Here is a 22,155-nt window from a genome sequence, read left to right on the forward strand (position 1 = left end):
CCCACTATGTTGTCAAAATGTCATGTTGTCACTATTTTTCAGAGAAGTTAAATTACCGAGTAGCAGTGAAATAAAATTTTGTTATCAGTTATTTTATCATCATTTTATTAAGTTCATCTTTAGTTAATAATTTGAATGGATTCGCTAATGTTCCACCTTGAGTCACATCACCTGCCCTGACTAATTGTGAAGAACCTGGGATAATTACTCCACGAAATGATTTCATTGGTATCATTAATTTAGAAATAGTTGGCTTAATTAATTTTGTCATTTATGATAAAAATAAAATTACATAATTTAAATTTTTTTCTTTCTCATTTTTTTTCCTGTTTTGGTTTCAGTAACTTTTCAAGTTGTTGTCTTGTCAGTAACTTTAATTTTAACTTTGGATCAAATATTGGGTTTCCATCTTTATCTCTTCCGATAACACCATATGGTAGAATCTTCATTTATACTAAAATAAAAATTTAAATTATGATGTTCGCTCTTTTGGAGCTCCTAAAGTTTGTTTCACAAACATTGAGCGTTCATTGAACTCTATACCATGCGTAAACTGTCATGTAAGGTGGCATGTAGTCTTTACTTTGTCCCGTTGTTTGTGTATATCCTGAAACGAAATGTGTATGGTTTCCTTCTCCCTGAGTGTCATCCCAGTAACAATTTATAGCAAACTTAACGTCGTCTTTAACATCATATCCTTTACCTTTTGTCATTCCTGACCAATCCCAATATCTATGCTTATGCCAACCCGCTTGAGATGTACTTAAATCTATGTAGTGACTGTGTGCAGGTAAATTTTCACCTGTAATCGTTTTACTTCCACCCATTTCCTTTGAAGAGTTTGCACAATACAAAAACCTGTCGACTATTTGTTCCCATGCACCAACACCAAACATTACTTGAGGACCTCTTGCATCCATAGACGTATAAATAGAACCTACTGGGTTCATTAAATCAAACATATGAGATAATATAGGATTGTCTATTTTGAACTTAAAATATAGTGCAACTATTTCAGGTTTCTTCTGGTTTGTGTCGGAATATTTTTTATAATATAATCTTATGTTTTCAGGGTAGGTAAAATCTTGACTATAATATTTATTTTTGTCATCCGTATAATAATATACTATTCTCGTTTTTTCTATTGCATTATATCTTTTATATCTATAATAATCTAAATATAATGTTAACTTTTGTTCATCTACATGTGGTGTTCTGACGTCATCTCCATAGTCATAATAATATGGTGCTGGAGCTAGGTTAGACAATGTCATATCTGTCATTTCATAAACTCTTAAATATTTCTTTTGTTCGTCTCCATATAAGTTTAAGTAACAGTTGTTGTCTAATGGAACTTTAACTTGTGTACCATCATTCTTTATATAGCTTACATACATTTCATTGTTATTTTTCGGAATGAGTTTACACCGCATACCATTTCTTAAGGACTGTACAAACTGCCATCTAAAATATTTATTTTCTTCATTGACAGAAAAGTCACCAACAATAGTTTCAATATTTTTAGTTGTTCCTATCAAACTTTGGTATATTCCATTAACATATTCATTATCTGCCTTCTTCTCTAACTCACTGTTGACATATTCCTTATCTGCTTTAAGGTCTAAACATCCTGAAACCCACCCTGTATCAGCTTTAGTTTTTAAAATCTTTGATGCCCATTCATGATACCATTCAACCCTTTCTTTAATTTCATTATCTTTTTCATTAACATATTCCTTATCTGCTTTAAGGTCTAACTCACTAGCCACATATTCCTTATCTACCTTCTTCTCTAACTCACTGTTGACATATTCCTTATCTGCTTTCTTCATTAACTCACTAGCCACATATTCCTTATCTACCTTCTTCTCTAACTCACTGTTGACATATTCCTTATCTGCTTTCTTCATTAACTCACTAGCCACATATTCCTTATCTGCTTTCTTCATTATGTCATTTAGGAAACCTTTTATGAATTCCTCATTTAAATTAAATCTTCCAATCTTCAAAACTTTAGGAAATGCATTTAATGCGTAATATCTTTGTTCTTCTGGTGGAATTGATGTTATATCATCCGTTATTCCTTTAATTTTTGAATTCATAAATAAAATTTCTTTTATATTTGATATCACTGCACCACCTTTGCAAACGAATTCGAAATGGTCATTTTTCAATACTATCTCCAAATCTCCATATTTCAACCTTTGCGTTTGTTCTGCCGTCTTTGAATTATATGCATATATGGCGTATGTAATGGTCTGAAGGACCTGGGTGCTTTGTGCCTTAAGTTGCTGTGGTTGCTGTTGTTTAATCATTTATTATGATTTAAAAATATTTAATCCGTTATCTCATCAGCTATTTTTTCTATTTGAAATTGCCATAATATTTCATTCATGAATTCTAAATCACAATCAAATAGGTCAGTTATTCTAAATTTAATATTTGATAAATCTTTTGAATGAAGAATAAATGAATTCCCGGATAATTGAAACGGATATGATAAAAGAAAATGTGTTTAAGTTGATGGATAAAATGTTTTGTATTGATGGGTAAGAGTTAGGGTCTAATGTTTGATGTGAAAATCTCATTGGGGTATTAACTTTATCACATTTGATTAAAATGAAATTGGAACCAGTGTCAGAATACAAAACATCCCCAACATCTTTTTCAAAATTTTGTAATGCATGAAAATTCGGTTCAATTCATTTTTGACACTTTACATATCGGATGTATTATCTAAGAATTATATTATAAAATAATAATTTTGTGTTTTATAAGTTTATTTGTATAAATTGATTCAAAAAAAATGGAAAGACAAGAAGTGGATCTGCCAAATGAAAATCAGAACTGATTGCACCCAAGTTTTTGAACTTTATATAAGGAATTGTTGGCTATGATGTACTGATCATGAATCAGTACATCATAGCCAACAATTCCTTCCCAAACAACCCGAAATTTGTCTGAATAGTTTAACATTCAGACAAAGTTTCCCGCTGTCAGAGAGGGAATGGAAGGGTAAGAGGTATACATTATGAATATATACCTCTTACCCTTTCATTCCCTCGAGAAAGTTCAAAAACTTGGGTGCAATCAGTTCTGATTGCACCCAAGTTTTTGAACTTTATATAAGGAATTGTTGGCTATGATGTACTGATCATGAATCAGTACATCATAGCCAACAATTCCTTCCTAAACAGCGGGAAACTTTGTCTGAATAGTTTAACATTCAGACAAAGTTTCCCGCTGTTTGCGAAGGAATGGAAGGGTAAGAGGTATACATTATGAATATATACCTCTTACCTTCCATTCCTCGAGAAAGTTCAAAAACTTGGGTGCAATCAGAACTGATTGCACCCAAGTTTTTGAACTTTGTATAAGGAATTGTTGGCTATGATGTACTGATCATGAATCAGTACATCATAGCCAACAATTCCTTCCTAAACAGCGGGAAACTTTGTCTGAATAGTTTAACATTCAGACAAAGTTTCCCGCTGTTTGCGAAGGAATGGAAGGGTAAGAGGTATACATTATGAATATATACCTCTTACCCTTCCATTCCCTCGAGAAAGTTCAAAAACTTGGGTGCAATCAGAACTGATTGCACCCAAGTTTTTGAACTTTGTATAAGGAATTGTTGGCTATGATGTACTGATCATGAATCAGCACATCATAGCCAACAATTCCTTCCCAAACAACCCGAAATTTGTCTGATTCCACACTAATTTTATTAATTTATCTAAACTTTTATCCTCGTCTACAATTTATCATCAATAATTATCTCTTGTTCTATTTCACTATTATATATATATATATATTTATATGATTTGATTTAAAAAAAATAAATAAATAAATTAATAAATCATTTACTCAAATATATCAAAAGTTTTATTTTTATATATAAAGATAACTACTTTTAAAAAAAATACCCTATATATTTTTGCCATGTAAATTATTTTTGTCATGTAAACTTGTCACTTTTTGTCAGAAGTGAAGTGAACCGAATTTTCATGCACAACATCTTTTTCAAAATTTAATATCCCCAACAATGAACGAAAATGAGGAGTACAAAATTTAATTTTCAGCGGAAATTTAATAAGGTTATTTATTTCATCAAGTTCAAAAAGTTTATCGGGTTTTGATTTAAAATTTTCTTCATACCATACGATAAATGATTCATTTAAATAACTTAAAATCATGTTAATATCCCATTTCGCTATCACATTATTTATATACATATCATACGTTTTTTCAAGGTCATCTTTAATAAATGATATATAATCTGAAGGGTCTAAAAGAATGGGATTAAATTTACCACTCACAGAAACGAGAGTAACATTATAAATTCCGCTAACTGTTAAATTTAATTCACAGCTATTATTCGAAATAATATTGATAATTGACATTTTTATTACGATTAAAAATATGGTAAAGCGTTATTTTCCAGTGATAAATAAAACTAGAATAAGATTACCTCAAGAATTCATAAATTCAACGAATAAGAAATTCATTCATGTTATAAATTTTAGTGTTTTCAGAAAATATGAGTCAATGTCATATTCATCAACAGGTTATATTTCACTTCATTCAAATTTAGTTCAATCAAACCCATATAATGACCATTTCATAAGATTTTCAGATGGTATTAAAAATGTAATTGATAGATTAAAATATGAACAGATTGACAATATCGAATTTTTGGAATTTTGGTTTAAATATCCTGATGGAAAAAAGATTGAAGTTAAAGATAAAGCTGATACTATAACAAAAACAATTACAATGACCGATCCAGATAGTGGGGAACAAAAAGAAATAAAACAAACGATAGAAACTGGTGAAAGGTCAATTATTATTGATTATGATTCAAAGGATTATTATTCGATAATGTTAATGCTTGAATATTAAATAGCCTTAACAAAGAATTTTTCAAGTGATATTTTATATTCATCAACTATTTTATTGTATATGTTATTATAAGTTAAATGAGTTCAGTTGTTGTTCCGTTCTTTGATATCTTAATTGTGCTAATATCCTTTATAGGATTTATTTTTGCAACTGTTCCGCAGCATGAAACCTCATCATCTATGAAAAATTGAATCTTAACGTCTGAATCTTGAACATCACAAAGAATGGCGATAATGTGAATTAATGATTCATAAGGTAAAATAATTAAACCAGATTGGTCAATTAAATTTATTATTGAATCATAATTATTAATTATTATATCACGGTAAATTTTCATTAATTCAGAATTAATGTCTATTTTATATGGCGCATTGCGACTGGAATCGTAGATTCCTGGGTTCTCGATGTTTGATGAAAGAGGTGGGGGGTATGTTGGATAAGTGGGAATTTCAACAGGTTCTTTACCGGTTCAGATAAAATGATTGGGTCTCATCTTCTTTATTTTGCTCCTCCTCTTTTCGGTAAGTCACGAGTTAATAAATTTGGTTGAGTTGCTGACCTTGTTAATTCAGGACTAACATTAACTTTAACATTTTGAATAATTCGTGATTTATCATCATTTACGTTATAACCAACCGTAATCTCTGCTTTTGCGTTTGTGTTCTTTTGACTTGTGAAACGTCTTCTCATTTATAATTGAATAAAAAAAAGAAAAATATATTTAAAGTTTTATTTAGTTGTTACGGTAATATCCCAAGGTTCATCCTTGTTTGCTTATACTTTCTTTGTAACTGCACCAATTATGTTATTGATATTGCTTTGAGTTTCTTCCAGTCTTATTTTATCATTTACAATATCTTTAATCATTTCATTACATGCATTCTTAAAACCATCTGATTTTTCTAATTTACGTCTATCACTTTCTTTAATTAAATCAAAGTTATAACCTTGTTGAGAATAAAGTGGTTTCTTTATCAATTCCTTGAACGCTTCTGAAAGTGAAGATGAAGAAATTCTTGCCACTTGAATTGGTTTAAATTCTGCTTTCATTGCTTCTTTCTGTTCATTGAACACTGGATCGAATAAAGCAACTTTAAAGAATTTCTTAGCTGGAATTTCGGGTCTAATATTTGCATATTGACCATCAAACTGGTTAAATATCGTGGTAATCCATCCAGTCCCTCTTCAATAGCATTTAATTCTGCATTGAAATAAGAATATGGATTATGACGGTATGAATTAATTGGACCATGTTCACCTTCTCCAATGTATTGTTTAACAGCTTTTCCATTTTCATCAAATTGCATAGGATAACGTTCATTATATGCTTTACGTTTAGGATAATCCGTCATTGTTAATTTATAACCATTTATGACTTTAATATTACCTTGACCATCAGTAACGAAAACTTCATTTATACCATCAGGTTTTCCATTTGGTCCTGTAATGTCTGCTTCATGTGCTTCCCAATTTGGTCCATGACGTTTGGCATATGCTTGAGCTTCTGGTAATGTTAAAACGTTTCTCATTTGTTTAACATCCTTTTGAAGACCGGCAACAATGTGGACTAATTCTTTCATTCCGTCTGGAACTTTCATAGTTCTATTATATGCACCCTTTTTGTTTGTTCCTTGTTTTATGGAACCTGTAGAAGATTTGCTATTTCTGTCATGTTTAATTATAAATAAAAAATAAAAATTAATTATAAAAAGTTAATCAAATTTAACACCTCCTTTATTTAAATCAACTATTATTTTTCCATGTTCACCTAATTGTTGATATTGTGTGTAAAGTTCATTAATGCTCATTGGTAAATTCACTTGATAAAGCATAACGTTCAACTGTTGACGACTAAACCCACTGAAAATGAAAAGGTGGACAGGTTTGATTTAATGTTTGTGCTTAATGCTTTAAAGTATTGAACAGCCATAAAGAATGAACATTGAATATGTCGACATTGAGTTAATAATTGATTAAAATATGATTTCTCATTAGTTATTAGTTTTGATTTCACGGCATCATCTAGAAAAATTAGTGAATGCAAAAATTCTTTATCAAAATTTGAAATAGAAAGTGTTTCAAATAATTCATCCCTTGTTTATCATAATTTTATCCTCTAATCCTTGCTTCTTGATTGTATTATATAATTCTTTATACATTAAAAAGTTTTTTAAATAATCTTCTGCTTCTTCTTGTGATAAATAAATAATTGGAATTTTGATTAAATGCTTTAAAGATTCAAATGTATCATCTGAAGGTGAACCTGAACGGTTGATATAAATTAACACATGTGAATGGGGGGAAGTGTTAGCAATAATGATAATTTGTTTTAATATCGTTAATGTTTTACCTTTATTTTGTTTACCAATTGCTGCAGTGATTGAATTTAAGTAACATTCAGAATATGGAATTTTCATTAATTTTTCCTTAGATAAAGCATTTCTATTATCACTCAATGCTTCATTAATCATATCATCTACGTATGTATTATATACTCCCGCTAATTCTTCATAAGGGGTGGATGAATTTAAATCCATTTAATCAAAAATAAATTTATAATTTTAAACATTTCTATTCATCAATATTTCATCATATGAACTTCTATACTGCGGTGGTACCTGTTGGATGATATTTCAAACCTTCGTCCGTGTCCATGTCCAATATGTAGTCCTAGTAAACCAAACCTGAGGAGGATTTGTCACCTTTGAACAGTAAGTGTCATTTTCACCCTGAATGATTGGATAAGCTTTCACTTGTACTGTAACTTGTGAGTTGAAAGTTTCTAATCCATCAAAGAATATACCCGCTCCATCACGTTGAACTGGAATAGTGCATAAGAATGAAGTTTGGTCTTTCCATGTTCTAGCTAATGGCGTGCCATCATCATTCAGTGGTCTAGTTAATGAGTCCTCGTATTCTTCTGTGCATTCATTCACTCCATCTAAATCAGAAGCTTGAAGCATACGTGTAAAGAATATGTCACCCACTGTGGTCATCGCTTGATCGGGGAAGTTTCTGGAATCTATAGTGACCTGAAGACCTCGAAGCATTGGATTTTCTAAAACTGTTCTTTGCATTGCATTCTTCGGAAATGTTAACACAACATCTGTAACATTATGAAGAGCGTATGAGAAATCTGAGCTAATACCTTCAGGAGTGATGCAACCTCCATTTAGTGAACGAACGTCAATATGTTGAGCTGGAATCATGAATGGATCTTCCTTACTGAATAAACGTGGTATTGCTTTAAACTGATTCTTCAATTAAACCGTATCCTGGTGTAATGCATTTATCCTCTAAAACTTCCATCTTTGTGCATGAAATAATAACGTCATTAACTGTTGCGTCAGCAGATGTAGCGGCTAAGCTTGTAATTAATTTGGCAGGAAGTCCGATTTGTTGGAATTTGCGATCATATTTATAAACATGATTCATAATCTTTTCATAATTTTCATCAGTTATCTTTTCATAAACGTAATTTTGTAAATCAGCAACTCTTAACGGGTCAACCTGACAAAATACTAAAGTATCCCTGAAAACATAATATTTAAGAATGATATCACCAAATGATTTAGGATAATCATCGAACGCCTGAAATGCTAACAAATCATTTACCGGAATAATCATATCAAAAGTGATATCAACTTCTTCATTTGCTCTCTTGAAAACTTCTGAAGGGTCAATATATTTACCACATACTGAGTTATCATATTTTTGAACATTATTATATAACGAATGAACAAACTTTTTAACTTTCCTTTCTGATTTTGGTTTATATGTTGCAAATGCGAAAGATTCACGGGCGCAATCCATCTGAAGATAACCGGCATCACCTCTTTCGGTTTCTACTTCTAATTGTTTAAAGCTTTGATTTGATGATTTGTAACCAACGAATAAACGCATACATTTAAAAGTGGCATCACATGTGAAAGCTTTATTTGAAACTAGAGTTGCTTTAACTTTGCGTTTAATATATGTGTCACCTAATTGATTCACATCATGAGCTGGATTTGTAATTCTTAAGTGAGTTTGTTTATCATCAAAATATGGAGCATCAGAGTCATAGCATGAACTTTCAAGTTCTCTATAATATCTTCTACCATCATTCTTTGCGAATATTTCATTTATCTTTTCGAATGAATGAAACACATTTCCATTAATCGGTTTAGTGTTTGGCACCAAATAGTTAGTCGTCATTTATTAATAAATAAAAAATCAAAATTAAAATATGAAAATGAATTTTTAATTTTAATGAAATAATCAACTATGGCTGCAGGTATATTTAAGAAACTGTGGGATAAAGTAAAAAGAGGAGCGAGTAAAGTTTGGGAAACATTGAAGAAGGGGGCAAATTGGATATTTAAGAATAAAGAAGCAATTAGTGACGTTGCTGAATCAATAACGCCAAAAGCTGCCCAATAAGAGAAATATTAAATAAAGGAGAAAAAGTTTATCAAAGACTACAACCGATACTAAGATAAAAATAATATTTATTTATTTTTCCACTATCTACCTCCTATTTTATTAAGTATTCCTTCAGCTATTCCACCAACTGCGTTACCTGCTTGTGCTCCCATCGCCGGATTACCTGCTTTAGCACCTAATACTCCACCTATGATAGTTCCTGCCGTTTTCGCTACTGGTGCCAAAAAGTTTGCAATGGGTTTAATAATCTTTTGATGAACCCAACCCGCAGCTTTCTTAATTCCATCCCATAATTTTTTAAAGAATCCTGCCGCCATTTCTGATTTAATATTAATTAAAAAATATATTTCATCACTTATATTCTAATTTTTATTTAATGATAAATGAAACCAATTTTAAAAATAAATGAAACAGAGGAGGAAGAAATAAATGAAAGTGAAAATGTTCAACAAAAAAAAACGTTGTTAAACCAATTACTGAAATAAAAATTTTTTCATCTGTTGAAGAATTTAATGACTATTATGCTAATAATAAAAATTATTTGAAGAATTGACAACATGTAAATTGAATAAAATGTTTAAAGTTGATGGATTCAAAATTTCAAAAATAAAAGGAGTGGTTAGTTTGAAATCTATTCCTCAATCAAGAATCACCTCATTAATGAAAATAGATGATTTAACAAAAAGAATAGAAATTATTGAAGAGCGAATAAATCAAATTATTGATTTCATAAATCATGACTCGTTGAGCCCGGGTCCTTAAAGCCCATCACTGAGTTCAAGGTTATATTCATCAAATATTTCATTATTAAATGCAACTTCTGCTAGTTTATTTATTTTTTCAATACGATCATTTGAAAGTCTATCGTTTAATTTTTTCTGAAGTTTTTCATTTTCTAGTTCTGAAACTTTATTTGGATGATATGTAAATTCATGAAATTCTTTGGCCTCGGTTTTGATCATTAATTTACAAAGAACTTTTGTGGTTGGAATTCGTTTGAACCATTTATTAGTTATATTCGTTATATATTCAATATCTGGAATTAATTCCCAAATTTTTGCATTTTCAATTAATTTATTATCAAATGCAAAAGCAATGGGTTTAATATTATGTTTACCTTTATAATATAAACTTTCTACATAATCATCGAAATAAACATCTACTTGTTTAACATTTTCAAGAATTGGTGAAAGAGCATCCATTAATTGATTGACGGTTACGAATCTTGATCCACTCATTTTCTTACGAATTAAAAAAATAAATTATTCAAAAATGTCAGAAGAAAATATTTAAATAAATTATTTAAATTTTTTTACTCTATTCAAGAATTTTATTTTTGATATAACTCATTGAATTCAAAATTTTTTAAAAATTGACACCATATATAACCAGTAGAAATTCTGCCAGTAGAAGTTCTACCAGTAGAAACTTTACTAGTAGAAGTTCTGCCAGTATAAACTCTGCCAGTAGAAGTTCTGCCAGTAGAAGTTCTGCCAGTAGAAGTTCTGCCAGTATAAACTCTACCAGTAGAAGTTCTGCCAGTAGAAGTTCTGCCAGTATAAACTCTACCAGTAGAAGTTCTGCTAAAGTGTTCAATTTTGAGGGAAACAGTAGAAGTTCTGCCAGTATAAACTCTACCAGTAGAAGTTCTGCTAAAGTATTCATAAACACCTTTTTATATCTTATTTACATCTAACATGCACCAATTTATTTTATAACTTTATTAATACTAAATTTTATTTCATACAAAAAGTAAAAATTCATAAGTTATATATTAATTTAATAAATTATATTATCATTTATAATAAAATTTTTCGAAATGCAGATAAATTTTAACATGTTCGAAATGAAACTATTATAAAATATATTCTTTTTATTAATGGTAATATAGGAATTGTAGGAATAAAAACTTTTTATAAATTATTCATAAATTTTTAAAATCGGTTTCATACAAAATAAAAATAAATTATTCAGAAATGTAAGACATGAATTTTTAAAGTTTATTTTTTTTATTTCATTATGTATGGGCTGAGTGTAAATGTCTTACAATTTTGAAAATTTTTTAAATCTTGATTTATTCAAAAACGTAAGAATAAAAACCGTAAGAATCATACATTTTTTACTTCATATGTTAAAAAAATGATACAAAATCGCTCGATATTGTATGAATTCTTACGTTTACAAAAAAAGTCACACAACCCGTCAACATATACTACTTTCCTCAAACCAGGCAAATAAGATTGTTAGCGAAAATTTGACATCAATTTGATCAAGACCTTGTAATTTTTAATCAAAAATCGGAATTTTCTTTTTTTTTCTTTCAATCCTATCGTAGTCAAATTTTTGAAATAACATCATTTTTCTAGATGTCTGAAGAAGAAAAGCTTATTAACATGTTTCCATCAGCACCCAGAGATAAAGTAGTCAATCTTCTCCATAGAAAAGGTTTCGAAAAAGCAAAAAAACAACTTGAAACAGAATATAAATTAGTAAAACCTCTAACACCAGAAGAACAATTCGAAGCACTTTGCACGAAATTCCCAAACATATCAAGAATACATATCGAAGAAATATATAAAGAAAATATGCAAGGTATACAAGAGACAGAAAAACAATTAAATGAAGAAATTAAGAAGAAAAAGCAGCAAGATAAAACTCCTGATGTAGAAACTCACAGATATAAATACGATTTTCATGCTCAATCAAAAGCTCAAGCAGTAGAAGAATTCAATCGATTCTTACAGTGTGCTATAGAACAGAACTTACCATATGATACAGAATATGAACTTATTGTCGGAAAAGGCCTACATTCGATAAATAATTTTCCAGTAATTAAAACTACAATTCTAGAACTTTGCGAAACTCGAGGCATCAAAGCTGAAGTGGTGAAAGAAAACACCGGTGTTGTTCGCGTATGGCCTTTCCAAAAAAGTCACAATTAAATATAAATTAGAATTATAATTTCTTCAACAATATACGCCTTTATGAATAAATATAAAAAAATATAAAACCAAAAATAATTGTTATAATTTAAATGAAGAAGTAATTTAAAACGATTTTATTTATGATCAAATTTTATATATTTTTTTGGATCAAATCCATTTTAATAGAATTTATATATACTATTCATCTATTAGTAAACACTACCGTATATTATTTTTTAAGCTATCTTATTTTTTGAAATTTTATTCAAATCTTTGGTCGCAAGAAGAATTGCATGATAAATAAAAACATTTAATCAAAGTCAATTTTATTTTTCATATTCAAATGGACTGAGTGTTAACATTTAACATTTTTTGCTAATTGTCGTCAAAAATTAGGCGTAAAGCAAAAATTGATATTTCATATGGTTTTATGATAGATAAGCATTATATTCCCACTCATTATATTCGTAAATTTTGAGGTTTATCCTTCGCTTTTAAGATCATTGAATTTGATTTTTATATAAAATAGTTATATATTAGAAAATAATATGAGTTTATGTGATATTATTTTTCAGAAGATTTTGTGTTCTTCTTCAAAATTTTATTTTTTTATTAAAAAGAATCTTTACAAAATATACATTTACTTTAATTAATATTTAAAAACGTGCTCTATCAAAAGTTCCAAAAATTCAATATTTTAGCTTTTCTGAGGTGTCACTTTTGATGAATTTCTGTTTACAACAAATCAATTATTTGATTCATTCTTTCTTCAATCTCTTCTATTCTTTTTGTTAAATCATCTATTTTCATTAATGAGGTGATTCTTGATTGAGGAATAGATTTCAAACTAACCACTCCTTTTATTTATGAAATTTTGAATCCATCAACTTTAAACATTTTATTCAATTTACATGTTGTCAATTCTTCAAATAATTTTTTATTATTAGCATAATAGTCATTAAATTCTTCAACAGATGAAAAAATTTTTATTTCAGTAATTGGTTTAACAACGTTTATTTTTTGTTGAACATTTTCACTTTCATTTATTTCTTCCTCCTCTGTTTCATTTATTTTTAACATCGGTTTCATTTATCATTAAATAAAAATTAGAATATAAGTGATGAAATATATTTTTTAATTAATATTAAATCAGAAATGGCGGCAGGATTCTTTAAAAAATTATGGGATGGAATTAAGAAAGCTGCAGGTTGGGTTCATCAAAAGGTTATTAAACCTGTTGCAAACTTTTTGGCACCAGTAGCGAAAACGGCAGGAACTATCATAGGTGGAGTATTAGGTGCTAAAGCAGGTAATCCGGCGATGGGAGCACAAGCAGGTAACGCAGTTGGTGGAATAGCTGAAGGAATACTTAATAAAATAGGAGGTAGATAGTGGAAAAATAAATAAATATTATTTTTATCTTAGTATCGGTTGTAGTCTTTGATAAACTTTTTCTCCTTTATTTAATATTTCTCTTATTGGGGCAGCTTTTGGCGTTATTGATTCAGCAACGTCACTAATTGCTTCTTTATTCTTAAATATCCAATTTGCTCCCTTCTTCAATGTTTCCCAAACTTTACTCGCTCCTCTTTTTACTTTATCCCACAGTTTCTTAAATATACCTGCAGCCATAGTTGATTATTTCATTAAAATTAAAAATTCATTTTCATCTTTTAATTTTGATTTTTTATTTATTAATAAATGACGACTAACTATTTGGTGCCAAACACTAAACCGATTAATGGAAATGTGTTTCATTCATTCGAAAAGATAAATGAAATATTCGCAAAGAATGACGGTAGAAGATATTATAGAGAACTTGAAAGTTCATGCTATGACTCTGATGCTCCATATTTTGATGATAAACAAACTCATTTAAGAATTACAAATCCGGCTCATGATGTGAACCAATTAGGTGACACATATATTAAACGCAAAGTTAAAGCAACTCTAGTTTCAAATAAAGCTTTCACATGTGATGCCGCTTTTAAATGCATGCGTTTATTCGTTGGTTACAAATCATCAAATCAAAGCTTTAAACAATTAGAAGTAGAAACCGAAAGAGGTGATGCCGGTTATCTTCAGATGGATTGCGCCCGTGAATCTTTCGCATTTGCAACATATAAACCAAAATCAGAAAGGAAAGTTAAAAAGTTTGTTCATTCGTTATATAATAATGTTCAAAAATATGATAACTCAGTATGTGGTAAATATATTGACCCTTCAGAAGTTTTCAAGAAGCAAATGAAGAAGTTGATATCACTTTTGATATGATTATTCCGGTAAATGATTTGTTAGCATTTCAGGCGTTCGATGATTATCCTAAATCATTTGGTGATATCATTCTTAAATATTATGTTTTCAGGGATACTTTAGTATTTTGTCAGGTTGACCCGTTAAGAGTTGCTGATTTACAAAATTACGTTTATGAAAAGATAACTGATGAAAATTATGAAAAGATTATGAATCATGTTTATAAATATGATCGCAAATTCCAACAAATCGGACTTCCTGCCAAATTAATTACAAGCTTAGCCGCTACATCTGCTGACGCAACAGTTGATGACGTTATTATTTCATGCACAAAGATGGAAGTTTTAGAGGATAAATGCATTACACCAGGATACGGTTTAATTGAAGAATCAGTTAAAGCAATACCACGTTTATTCAGTAAGGAAGATCCATTCATGATTCCAGCTCAACATATTGACGTTCGTTCACTAAATGGAGGTTGCATCACTCCTGAAGGTATTAGCTCAGATTTCTCATACGCTCTTCATAATGTTACAGATGTTGTGTTAACATTTCCGAAGAATGCAATGCAAAGAACAGTTTTAGAAAATCCAATGCTTCGAGGTCTTCAGGTCACTATAGATTCCAGAAACTTCCCCGATCAAGCGATGACCACAGTGGGACATATTCTTTACACGTATGCTTCAAGCTTCTGATTTAGATGGAGTGAATGAATGCACGAAGAATACGAGGACTCATTAACTAGACCACTGAATGATGATGATGGCACGCCATTAGCTAGAACATGGAAAGACCAAACTTCATTCTTATGCACTATTCCAGTTCAACGTGATGGAGCGGGTATATTCTTTGATGGATTAGAAACTTTCAACTCACAAGTTACAGTACAAGTGAAAGCTTATCCAATCATTCAGGGTGAAAATGACACTTACTGTTCAAAGGTGACAAATCCTCCTCAGGTTTGGTTTACTAGGACTACATATTGGACATGGACACCGGATGAAGGTTTGAAATATCATCCAACAGGTACACCACCACAGTATAGAAGTTCATATGATGAAATATTGATGAATAGAAATGTTTAAAATTATAAATTTATTTTTGATTAAATGGATTTAAATTCATCCACCCCTTATGAAGAATTAGCAGGAGTATATAATACATACGTAGATGATATGATTAATGAAGCATTGAGTGATAATAGAAATGCTCTATCTAAGGAAAAATTAATGAAAATTCCATATTCTGAATGTTACTTAAATTCAATCACTGCAGCAATTGGTAAACAAAATAAAGGTAAAACATTAACGATATTAAAACAAATTATCATTATTGCTAACACTTCCCCCATTCACATGTGTTAATTTATATCAACCGTTCAGGTTCACCTTCAGATGATACATTTGAATCTTTAAAGCATTTAATCAAAATTCCAATTATTTATTTATCACAAGAAGAAGCAGAAGATTATTTAAAAAACTTTTTAATGTATAAAGAATTATATAATACAATCAAGAAGCAAGGATTAGAGGATAAAATTATTGATAAACAACGGGATGAATTATTTGAAACACTTTCTATTTCAAATTTTGATAGAGAATTTTTGCATTCACTCATTTTTCTAGATGATGCAGTGAAATCAAAACTAATAACAAATGAGAAATCATATTTTAATCAGTTATTAACTCAATGTCGACACATTCAGTGTTCATTCTTTATGGCTGTTCAATACTTCAAAGCATTAAGCACAAACATTAAATCAAATCTATCAACCCTTTTCATTTTCAGTGGGTTTAGTCGTCAACAGTTGAACGTTATGCTTTATCAAGTGAATTTACCAATGAGCATTAATGAACTTTACACACAATATCAGCAATTAGGTGAACATGGAAAAATAATAGTTGATTTAAATAAAGGAGTGTTAAATTTGATTAACTTTTTATAATTAATTTTTATTTTTTATTTATAATTAAACATGACAGAAATAGCAAATCTTCTACAGGTTCCATTAAAACAAGGGACAAACAAAAGGGTGCATATAATAGAACTATGAAAGTTCCTGATGGAATGAAAGAATTAGTTCATATTGTTGCTGGTCTTCAAAAAGATGTTAAACAAATGAGAAACGTTTTAACATTACCAGAAGCTCAAGCATATGCCAAACGTCATGGTCCAAATTGGGAAGCACACGAAGCAGACATTACGGGTCCAAATGGAAAACCTGATGGTATAAATGAAGTTTTCGTTACTGATGGTCAAGGTAATATTAAAGTCATAAATGGTTATAAATTAACATACTGATTATCCTAAACGTAAAGCATATAATGAACGTTATCCTATGCAATTTGATGAAAATGGAAAAGCTGTTAAACAATACATTGGAGAAGGTGAAAATGGTCCAATTAATTCATACCGTCATAATCCATATTCTTATTTCAATGAAGAATTAAATGCTATTGAAGAGGGACCGGATGGATTACCACGATATTCTAACCAGTTTGATGGTCAATATGCAAATATTAGACCTGAAATTTCAGCTAAGAAATTCTTTAAAGTTGCTTTATTCGATCCAGTTTTCGCAAATGTTAAAGATGAACTTAAACAGCAATTCCAACCAATTATAGTAGCAAGAATTGCATCAGGTGCTTTATCTCAAGCATTCAAAGATTTAATTAAGAAACCATTATATCAGCAACGAGGTTTAACTTATGATTTAGTTAAGGAATCAGATAAAAGAAAATTTGAGAAATCAGATGATTATAAGAATGCAATTAATGAATATATTCGGTCTATTAATTTCGATGAAAAGCTAAAAATCAACTTCATGAACAAATACAGGGAATAATAGATTCAAAAGTTCCAGCAAAATAAAAGTTTAAATATATTTTTTTATTCGAATATAAATGAGAAGACGTTTCACTAGTCAAAAGAACACTAACGCAAAAGCAGAGATTACGGTTGGTTATAACGTAAATGATGATAAATCACGAATTATTCAAAATGTTAAAGTTAATGTTAGCCCTGAATTAACAAGGTCAGCAACTCAACCAAATTTATTAACTCGTGACTTACCGAAAAAGGAGGAGGAGAAAAAAGAAGATGGAGACCCAATCATTTTATCTGAACCTGGTAAAGAACCTGTTGAAATTCCCACTTATCCAACATACCCCACCTCTTTCATCAAACATCGAGAACCCATATAAAATAGACATTAATTCTGAATTAATGAAAATTTACCGTGATATAATAATTAATAATTATGATTCAATAATAAATTTAATTGACCAATCCGGTTTAATTATTTTACCTTATGAATCATTAATTCACATTATCGCCATTCTTTGTGATGTTCAAGATTCAGACGTTAAGATTCAATTTTTCATAGATGATGAGGTTTCATGCTGCGGAACAGTTGCAAAAATAAATCCTATAAAGGATATTAGCACAATTAAGATATCAAAGAACGGAACAACAACTGAACTTCATTTAACATATAATGATATTTATAATAAAATAGTTGATGAATATAAAATATCACTTGAAAAATTCTTTGTTAAGGCTATTTAATATTCAAGCATTAACATTATCGAATAATAATCCTTTGAATCATAATCAATAATAATTGACCTTTCACCAGTTTCTATCGTTTGTTTTATTTCTTTTTGTTCCCCACTATCCGGATCGGTCATTGTAATTGTTTTTGTTATAGTATCAGCTTTATCTTTAACTTCAATCTTTTTTCCATCGGGATATTTAAACCAAAATTCCAAAAATTCGATATTGTCAATCTGTTCATATTTTAATCTATCAATTACATTTTTAATACCATCTGAAAATCTTATGAAATGGTCATTATATGGGTTTGATTGAACTAAATTTGAATGAAGTGAAATATAACCTGTTGATGAATATGACATTGACTCATATTTTCTGAAAACACTAAAATTTATAACATGAATGAATTTCTTATTCGTTGAATTTATGAATTCTTGAGGTAATCTTATTCTAGTTTTATTTATCACTGGAAAATAACGCTTTACCATATTTTTAATCGTAATAAAAAATGTCAATTATCAATATTATTTCGAATAATAACTGTGAATTAAATTTAACAGTTAGCGGAATTTATAATGTTACTCTCGTTTCTGTGAGTGGTAAATTTAATCCCATTCTTTTAGACCCTTCAGATTATATATCATTTATTAAAGATGACCTTGAAAAAACGTATGATATGTATATAAATAATGTGATAGCGAAATGGGATATTAACATGATTTTAAGTTATTTAAATGAATCATTTATCGTATGGTATGAAGAAAATTTTAAATCAAAACCTGATAAACTTTTTGAACTTGATGAAATAAATAACCTTATTAAATTTCCGCTGAAAATTAAATTTTGTACTCCTCATCTTCGTTCATTGTTGGGGATATTAAATTTTGAAAAAGATGTTGGGGATGTTTTGTATTCTGACACTGGTTCCAATTTCATTTTAATCAAATGTGATAAAGTTAATACCCCAATGAGATTTTCACATCAAACATTAGACCCTAACTCTTACCCATCAATACAAAACATTTTATCCATCAACTTAAACACATTTTCTTTATCATATCCGTTTCAATTATCCGGGAATTCATTTATTCTTCATTCAAAAGATTTATCAAATATTAAATTTAGAATAACTGACCTATTTGATTGTGATTTAGAATTTATGAATGAAATATTATGGCAATTTCAAATAGAGAAAATAGCTGATGAGATAACGGATTAAATATTTATTTTTAAATCGTAATAAATGATTAAACAACAGCAACCACAGCAACTTAAGGCACAAAGCGCCCAGGTCCTTCAGACCATTACATACGCCATATATGCATATAATTCAAAGACGGCAGAACAAACGCAAAGGTTGAAATATGGAGATTTGGAGATAGTATTGAAAAATGACCATTTCGAATTCGTTTGCAAAGGTGGTGCAGTGATATCAAATATAAAAGAAATTTTATTTATGAATTCAAAAATTAAAGGAATAACGGATGATATAACATCAATTCCACCAGAAGAACAAAGATATTACGCATTAAATGCATTTCCTAAAGTTTTGAAGATTGGAAGATTTAATTTAAATGAGGAATTCATAAAAGGTTTCCTAAATGACATAATGAAGAAGGCGGATAAAACATATGTTAACGATGAGTTAAATAAGAAGGTAAATTTGGTTTATGTTGATGAAAAAGATAATGAAATTAAAGAAAAGGTTGAATGGAATCATGAATGGACATTGGAGACTTTTAAAAATAAAGCTGATACAAAATGGGTTTCGGGATGTTTAGACCTTAAAGCGGATAAAACATATGTTAACGATGAGTTAAATAAGAAGGCAAATTTGGTTTATGTTGATGAAAAAGATAATGAAATTAAAGAAAAGGTTGAATGGAATCATGAATGGACATTGGAGACTTTTAAAAATAAAGCTGATACAAAATGGGTTTCGGGATGTTTAGACCTTAAAGCGGATAAAACATATGTTAACGATGAGTTAAATAAGAAGGCAGATAAAACAGATGTTAACGAAATATACCAAAGTTTGATAGGAACAACAAAAAATATTGAAACTATTGTTGGTGACTTTTCTGTCCGTGAAGAAAATAAATATTTTAGATGGCAGTTTGTACACTCCTTAAAAAATGGTACACGGTGTAAACTCATTCCGAAAAATAACAATGAAATGTATGTAAGCTATAAAAAGAATGATGGTACACAAGTTAAAGTTCCATTAGACAACAACTGCTACTTAAACTTATATGGAGACGAACAAAAGAAATATTTAAGAGTTTATGAAATGGTAGATATGACATTACCTGACCCAGCTCCAGCACCATATTATTATGACTATGGAGATGACGACAGAACACCACATGTAGATGAACAAAAGCTAACATTATATTTAGATTATTATAGATATAAAAGATATAATGCAATAGAAAAAACGAGAATAGTATATTATTATACAGATGACAGAAATAAATATTATAGTCAAGATTTTACCTACCCTGAAAACATAAGATTATATTATAAAAAATATTCTGACACAAACCAGAAGAAACCTGAAATAGTTGCACTATATTTTAAGTTCAAAAGAGACAATCCTATATTATCTCATATGTTTGATTTAATGAACCCAGTAGGTTCTATTTATACATCTATGGATGCAAGAGGTCCTCAAGCGATGTTTGGTGTTGGTGCATGGGAACAAATAGTCGACAAGTTTTTGTATTGTGCAAACTCTTCAAAGGAAACAGGTGGAAGTAAAACGATTTCAGGTGAAAATTTACCTGCACACAGTCACTACATAGATTTAAGTACATCTCAAGCAGGTTGGCATAAGCATAGATATTGGGATTGGTCAGGAATGACAAAAGGTAAAGGATATGATGTTAAAGACGACGTTAAGTTTGCTATAAATTGTTACTGGAGTGACACTCAGGGAGAAGGAAACCATACACATTTCGTTTCAGGATATACACAAACAACGGGACAAAGTAAAGAATACATGCCACCTTACATGACAGTTTACGCATGGTATAGAGTTCAATGAACGCTCAATGTTTGTGAAACAAACTTTAGCGAATCCATTCAAATTATTAACTAAAGATGAACTTAATAAAATTTACACCAAAAATAAATTAAATCGTTAATGTTTTCAGGTTATTCAATTATGAATTATTTTTGAAGAACTGAAGGTGTCACTATGTCACCATGTGTCACCAGGTTATTTAACTTCTCTGAAAAATGATGACAACATGACATTTTGACAACATCACTGGAAATATGATGCAGTCCAAAAATAAAGTTAGTTTTAAAATTATTTTTATTTATTTTTTTATTTTGTATGTAAGAACAGAAATGTCAGTCGAAGCACAGACGTTCACGAACAAATCTAATGGCGAAACATTCACAAAAGGCACTTATAATGATATTGAAGTCTTATGTAGAGACAAGGATGGTTACATTAATGCAACAAAGATGTGTCAACAGTTTAGGAAAGACTTTAGAAAGTTGTTGGAAAATAAGTCCTGGGAAGAGTATTATAAGGCATTTTGTGAAGAATATAGCAACCGCCGGAATTCCGACGGTTGCTTTTTATACAAAATTCATGCAGGAATTCCTGATGAAATCAAACAGGTTAGAGGAACGTATGTAGACCCAAGACTTATAAACTATATAGCAATGTGGGCTTCTCCAAAATATTGCATAGCAGTTGGAAAAATTATGGACTCCATAGACAAGAAAGTTCATGAGAAGTTAGATGAAGAAGAACTCGAAGATACAGTAGAGAATGCAAAACATTTGTTTGAAGAAGAAGTTGGAAAAATGTGTGAAAAACAATTAGAACATGAACGTGAGATGTGTTATGGTTATAGAGATTCTCCATACGAACTAGACCAATGGGAACAAGAAGATTTAAAGAGAGAATTTAGAGAATATGAACTCGCTAAGATAGCATTTGAAGCTGCAGAAAAGATGTTAAAAGTTTGGGGTCGTTTTGTACAAAAATATTGTGAGTAAATGAACCATTTAGTTTTGTCATAAACGACCAAAAATAAATTAAATCGTTAATGTTTTCAGGTTATTCAATTATGAATTA

The 22,155-nt window shown here is 29.7% G+C and overlaps 6 protein-coding genes and 6 pseudogenes across 12 annotated transcripts, besides 6 other annotated features; 6 read left to right on the plus strand and 6 right to left on the minus strand.

The window, feature by feature from the left end:
* Positions 1-997: part of a mobile genetic element that runs on past the window's edge.
* Positions 998-1,158: 161 nt separating this feature from the next.
* Positions 1,159-2,315, minus strand: TVAGG3_0861860 (uncharacterized protein; the record flags this gene model as incomplete). Its single annotated transcript, XM_051249737.1, has 1 exon — positions 1,159-2,315. A coding segment is annotated over one exon (1,157 nt), but the record flags the coding sequence as incomplete, so codon positions are not given.
* Positions 2,316-2,743: 428 nt separating this feature from the next.
* Positions 2,744-2,788: a mobile genetic element.
* A 51-nt stretch (positions 2,789-2,839) lies between these two features.
* Positions 2,840-3,711: a mobile genetic element.
* A 1,187-nt stretch (positions 3,712-4,898) lies between these two features.
* Positions 4,899-5,592, minus strand: TVAGG3_0861890 (annotated as a pseudogene). Its single transcript has one exon. A coding segment is annotated over exon 1 (694 nt).
* A 155-nt stretch (positions 5,593-5,747) lies between these two features.
* Positions 5,748-6,574, minus strand: TVAGG3_0861900 (annotated as a pseudogene). Its single transcript has one exon. A coding segment is annotated over exon 1 (827 nt).
* A 97-nt stretch (positions 6,575-6,671) lies between these two features.
* Positions 6,672-7,313: a mobile genetic element.
* Positions 7,314-7,902: 589 nt separating this feature from the next.
* Positions 7,903-9,099, minus strand: TVAGG3_0861920 (annotated as a pseudogene). The gene has a single exon. A coding segment is annotated over exon 1 (1,197 nt).
* Positions 9,100-9,168: 69 nt separating this feature from the next.
* TVAGG3_0861930 lies at positions 9,169-9,383 on the plus strand (annotated as a pseudogene). Its single transcript has one exon. A coding segment is annotated over exon 1 (215 nt).
* A 1,274-nt stretch (positions 9,384-10,657) lies between these two features.
* On the minus strand, positions 10,658-10,992 carry TVAGG3_0861940 (annotated as a pseudogene). Its single transcript has one exon. A coding segment is annotated over exon 1 (335 nt).
* A 330-nt stretch (positions 10,993-11,322) lies between these two features.
* TVAGG3_0861950 (duf1771-domain-containing protein family) lies at positions 11,323-12,684 on the plus strand (the record flags this gene model as incomplete). The annotated part of the gene is made up of 1 exon (XM_001304515.2): positions 11,694-12,269. One exon carries the CDS (start codon positions 11,694-11,696, stop codon positions 12,267-12,269), a length of 576 nt encoding a protein of 191 aa, XP_001304516.1.
* Positions 12,685-12,956: 272 nt separating this feature from the next.
* Positions 12,957-12,994: a mobile genetic element.
* A 412-nt stretch (positions 12,995-13,406) lies between these two features.
* TVAGG3_0861970 (N-acetylmuramoyl-l-alanine amidase family) lies at positions 13,407-13,643 on the plus strand (the record flags this gene model as incomplete). Its single annotated transcript, XM_001304514.1, has 1 exon — positions 13,407-13,643. The coding sequence occupies one exon, from the start codon at positions 13,407-13,409 to the stop codon at positions 13,641-13,643; it is 237 nt and encodes a 78-aa protein (XP_001304515.1).
* Positions 13,644-13,667: 24 nt separating this feature from the next.
* Positions 13,668-13,883, minus strand: TVAGG3_0861980 (uncharacterized protein; the record flags this gene model as incomplete). Its single annotated transcript, XM_001304513.2, has 1 exon — positions 13,668-13,883. The coding sequence occupies one exon, from the start codon at positions 13,881-13,883 to the stop codon at positions 13,668-13,670; it is 216 nt and encodes a 71-aa protein (XP_001304514.1).
* Positions 13,884-15,016: 1,133 nt separating this feature from the next.
* Positions 15,017-22,155: part of a mobile genetic element that runs on past the window's edge.
* Positions 16,480-17,375, plus strand: TVAGG3_0862000 (annotated as a pseudogene). Its single transcript has one exon. A coding segment is annotated over exon 1 (896 nt).
* On the plus strand, positions 20,350-21,105 carry TVAGG3_0862010 (phage tail repeat-like family; the record flags this gene model as incomplete). The annotated part of the gene is made up of 1 exon (XM_051249738.1): positions 20,350-21,105. The coding sequence occupies one exon, from the start codon at positions 20,350-20,352 to the stop codon at positions 21,103-21,105; it is 756 nt and encodes a 251-aa protein (XP_051085213.1).
* TVAGG3_0862020 (uncharacterized protein) lies at positions 21,414-22,076 on the plus strand (the record flags this gene model as incomplete). The annotated part of the gene is made up of 1 exon (XM_051249739.1): positions 21,414-22,076. The coding sequence occupies one exon, from the start codon at positions 21,414-21,416 to the stop codon at positions 22,074-22,076; it is 663 nt and encodes a 220-aa protein (XP_051085214.1).

Source organism: Trichomonas vaginalis, chromosome VI (assembly GCF_026262505.1).
Source record: "Trichomonas vaginalis G3 chromosome VI, whole genome shotgun sequence".
In the NCBI taxonomy this organism is placed as follows: Eukaryota; Parabasalia; order Trichomonadida; family Trichomonadidae; genus Trichomonas; species Trichomonas vaginalis.